This window comes from Lipotes vexillifer, unplaced genomic scaffold (assembly GCF_000442215.2).
Source record: "Lipotes vexillifer unplaced genomic scaffold, Lipotes_vexillifer_v1.1 scaffold1049, whole genome shotgun sequence".
NCBI lineage: Eukaryota > Metazoa > Chordata > Mammalia > Artiodactyla > Lipotidae > Lipotes > Lipotes vexillifer.
The window spans coordinates 2,089,647-2,094,434 of record NW_006799027.1 but is presented as its reverse complement, the minus strand read 5'-3'; the positions used below and the strand labels follow the sequence as shown (position 1 = coordinate 2,094,434).

The 4,788-nt window shown below is 46.1% G+C and overlaps 1 protein-coding gene across 3 annotated transcripts in view; it reads right to left on the bottom strand.

Moving 5' to 3' along the window:
• CCNY (cyclin Y) overlaps positions 1–4,788 on the bottom strand; it is a 129,365-nt gene that overhangs the window by 25,021 nt on the left and 99,556 nt on the right. For 2 of the 3 annotated variants that reach the window (XM_007471364.1, XM_007471363.1), the window contains exon 3: positions 416–450. In XM_007471364.1, coding sequence (XP_007471426.1) covers positions 416–450 — 35 coding nt within the window. Of the gene's footprint in view, positions 1–411; positions 451–4,788 lie in introns of all 3 variants that reach the window. The other variant, XM_007471365.1, reaches the window with a different exon arrangement.

The window sequence follows — 4,788 nt, the reverse complement described above, 5'->3', positions numbered from 1 at the left end:
AAAGAGTGTGTGGAGGCAGACAGCCTCGTGGAAAACAACCGTACGCTTATTCAAATGGGACTGAGTTAGGAGAGCAAGCGAGTCTCCTGGGGGAGCGGGTAGGAGGGAAGGATTAGAAACGTAAAAGAAGTGCTCCCGTGGACCTGTGTGGGGTCTGCTGCCGTATCGTCCACACACGTCTTCCCAGGATCGGCAGCTGTCTGGGGCTTCTGGACAAACACTGGCCCCAGGGAGAAATGCCAAGCCGTGCTCGTCCAGTCACAGACCCCACAGAGCACGAGTGCACTGCAGCGTTCTTCACATTCTTCCATGTGCGAACAACATTCACGGACCATTTCCCCATCACAGACACAGTATGACAGCTCTCTGCGCTGGACAGTCATTATGAAGAACACAGGGAAACAGCTCCACTTACATGGTTAATGAAGAGACTCTTGCGTTTTTCTCTCACTGTGAAAACAAAAGATGCAACAGAAATGTTACTCGCCTGCGTGCCAACCCCTTGCAGGCTGTTGAGGACAGGCCTCTGCATCAAGGTCCCATCCTTCCACCAACCAACGTGCCCAGATGCTCAACTTACTACGCAACCTGCACAAATGCCGATCTGACCTCGGCTAGCTAACAGAGCAAAGCCTAAACCCACTGACAAGACGGCACCTGACAAAATCACTGCAGCCATAGTTAACTGAGGGGCAACAGCTTTCTAAGAACTAAATAAAGTAGCAACCAGTAAATCTCATAAAACTTGCATGCATCCACTAATTTAAGATGATCAACAGATGACAGGACTATTTATTTCTAACCCAACCAGACCCATAAACGTCCATACTATTTGGGTGAAATATGATAACAACAATACCCATAACAGCATTAAAATACAGGACAGTGTATGTCGGAAGCATTATTGGTCATGGAATCCAATTACTCTCGGTGCTGGTGCAGGGGAGGAAAACCGGCTTCTGTGGAGGCCGCCCAGAGCATCCTGCCCCCTCAGGGAGGCTGATCCAACTCACAACAAAAACACCCCCCCCCTTCTGAAATGCTGTTCTCACGCTGCTGTCTGCGAGGTGTGGTCTGCACCCAGCCTTCCGTGCCCCAGATCCCAGTGTTTCTCAAAATGGGGGCCCGTCAGCCCCAAAGATGTAGAAGTGGGACAGGGAACCCAGAGGAGCTTTTTGACAACGTAGTAACATTGAGTTTTCCATTTTCTTTCCTGAAGACTTACTTTTGAGAATATATACTAATCAATCAACACAGGTAATGAGCAGGTCACTGGAGAGGACAGAGATATATTTAAATCAAAAGGGAAGCTAGGAACACTAGTTGCGAGGAAAAGGGCAGGTGGGGCTCTTTCACTCAACCTGGATTTGATTCCCTGTCCGTGCCTGGCAAGGAGATGAGGCCCACTGCTGCTCTAGAAGGCGCATGAACGCTGGTGCTTCCCCAGGCTCCTGAGCGCGTCGGGGTTAGACCAAGCGCCTCCAGATGACAAGAGCAGTGGATACAAGTGACAGTCATTCACATGGCTGGTAAAGCCTTTCAGGTGTACTTCCCAGAAACTCAAAACTGCGGAGCTCCTACAACCAGGTGAGAAACTCTGGCAAATAAGTGGACTCCAATTCCTTACTGTCAACAAAACTGAAGACTGAACTGCAGCTATCAGGACTTATTTTGGATGATAAATCCCTTGGAGTTTTCTGACATATAAACCAAGTAGAGTAGAAAGAATTTAGTGATTAACAAAACTCCTTCCATCCCCATCTATTGATGTGTATAAACAAAGCTCTTCAGCACTTACACATCCATAAAAACAAGAAGATCTGATGACTAGCACCTCGTTCCAGCTACATGTAATAGTCATCCACAGAAACATCTCAGTAAGAAATGTTTTTCCAAAAATTATTTCACTTTTCTGTTTAATAGTTATGCATTAACATTTTAATGCTTGTACTGTTTTGATCTGGGAACTAACAATAATGATACCACAATCCAGAATTTATTTGTAACACTGAGAGACTTATGAGAAATAAAAATTAAATTCAAGTGAGATCCATATTTTCATAGAAGTATGATAGTGTGACAAGTGAGTTTTAGAAATCGAATATATTACATTAGGATAAAATTCTATGAAGAAAATGGCATGGAAATTACAAGTTCAAGATGAAAGGAATGATGTGAAATTTCCAACTGTTAAAGAAGAGCGTGTTCATACATTTTTAAATGCTGATGGTGGATTATCAAATCACCATGGTATTAAGATATTATTTGAAACATTTTTTAAAAGAGGGACAGTTTTATTTTAAAATACCAATGTTTACATCAGAAATTACATCCTTTGATAGCATGAAAAATTGGTATGGTCAACATAAAAATGTTTAAAGGAGTTCATAGTTTTTAAAAGTTACTTTCCATGGTTTATAGCATGAAAATCAGCAGCATAAGAGCTTTAGGCTCCTACGGATTCTTCAATATCTCACTGCAAAAGCATCCCCTGTGGAAACTGGGAAGCTGTGGGGAGACACACAGAGTGACTGATGGAGAACTAGAGAGACAGGCACCCTAAACAGGGCACTCAGGACCATGATAAAGAGAACTGGGACCCTCACAGGCACAGGGTTTGGCTGCCTTCAAATATCTGACTAAAGGAGAACTAAAAGGCTGGTCCTCTCATGCAGGAGTTCAACAATGCCAGGAACAAAGGCAGGACCCCAAAGAGTGGAAGGCCACAAAATGCTTCTCAATGTCAGTGTTTCTGGACGACTGTGCAAAGAAAACCAGAGCTCATATTTTAATTTCTGAATTTTAGTCTTTCTACTTTGGCTTCAAGTCATTCAAGGGACAAGTTGCTTTTATTCCTTTAAATATTTCAAGGAACTCCTGAAAAACACACAGATCACACATTCACACACACACACACACACACACACACACACACACACAGATAGGTTTTCATTTTTGTCCAACTTCTTTCTTAAAACAAAGAACTTTTCTAAAAACCAAACTAATTAAAATATATATAGTTTGACTGTTTTCTCCTAATACTTAAAAGAGTAGGCTCTCATGTCTTTGAAAATAGCAAATTAAAATGGAATAGAAAAGGAAAAGACACAATCAACTGCAATTCTCCCCCACAAGCAGAAATGAGAGCACGAAAAGGCCAGGCTGAGCAGACTAATCTCTCACAGGCACCTCCTCTCCCACTACAAGGGTCCCTTGGTCCCTTCTTTGTTGAGTGGGTCTCATACAAAGAAAGTCCACACGGACATCTCACATGTGTGAGGAAATGACCGAGAGAGCAGTCCGTTGGGCTTGGGACAGGACCTCCCTAACTTTAGCCAGCTGGGGAGGTCTGATCAGGCACGGCTTCTGTGATCACGGTCAGCCCAGCCTAAATCTCTTTGCTATTCAGCGGGAAAAGGAACTTAACAGCCAGGAAGCTCCTAATGACTTAATGCAGGCACATCTAAAGCAGAATCATGGAACAGCTGGTGGCAGGGAGCATGGCAGGCAGAGCCTGGCTGCCAGGCCGAGTGCTGGGGAAGGAAGGAGGATGAGGGTCTGAAGAGCAGAGAGCTGTGAAGGCCGTGGTCCGGGCGGAGCTGCCCCAGCATAACTGCCACGGCCCCATCCATGGTCTCCCACCCGCAAGCCTATCCTGAACTGCAAAGGAGCACATCGACCTCCAGAAGAGATCACCAGATTCAAATGAAAATGTGTGCTTATAAGCTCACATTACAACACTTCTTCCAAGGTTGGGGTCAGGGGGGCACAACTTGAGCATGTGAAACCCACAGGTTTTAACTGCTCTAGTACTCCTGGAAGTGGAGGGAGTGCTGCAATGGCAATGGAAGTTTACACAAGTGAAGACAGATCACAATCAAATCAAGAATGTCTCCTGGCTTTGTCTTTTCCTCCTTTCAACCACCTAGGGTGAACACATCCTCTGTATCAGGCAGAGCAAGGCAAAGGGATACTGAGATCCAATATCACACGTTCCGTTCCCTCCAGGAGCTCGTTGGTGATACACATGAGGAAATAGTTTTAAATACCACAATATGGTTCAGACATGAAGAAGCTATTCACAGGCTACCCTCAGGACCACTTAATCTAGCCTAAGGGGTCAAGAACACCTTCAAGGAGGAAGTGATAGCAGAAATGAGCCTTGAAGACTGAAGAGATGAGCTGTGTGGAAGACAGAAGGGAAAACCCAGCTAAACGCAAAGGAGCAGGGGGCGAGTGGCGCCCTGGGGTGCCGCAAGCAATCCAGCGTGGCGGACACAGTGCAAAAGGAGACAGGCTGGGCTTCCCTGGTGGCGCAGTGCTTGAGAGTCCGCCTGCCGATGCAGGAGACGCGGGTTCGTGCCCCGTTTCGGGAAGATCCCACATGCCGCGGAGCGGCTGGGCCCGTGAGCCATGGCCACTGAGCCTGCGCGTCCGGAGCCTGTGCTCCGCAAATGGGAGAGGCCACGACAGTGAGAGGCCCGCATAACGCAAGGAAAAAAAAAAAAAAAAAAAAAAAAAAAAAGGAGACAGGCTGAAACAACGGCGGAGGACGGACCTCCAACGGCCTGTATATCACGCTAAGCCGTTTGGAGTTTAACACCAAGGCAACTGGGGAACCACAAAAAAGTTTTAGCAAGGAAGTGACATGATCAGATCTGATTTACAGAAGTCTCTTCACCTAGCAGCAGCGTAGACACAGGACTGGGAAGGGAAAAGGTCAAAGGCCAGGCCAGAGGCTGCGGCAGGAATCTAAGTGAGAAATTATGAGTCTGGACAGGTGGCAGC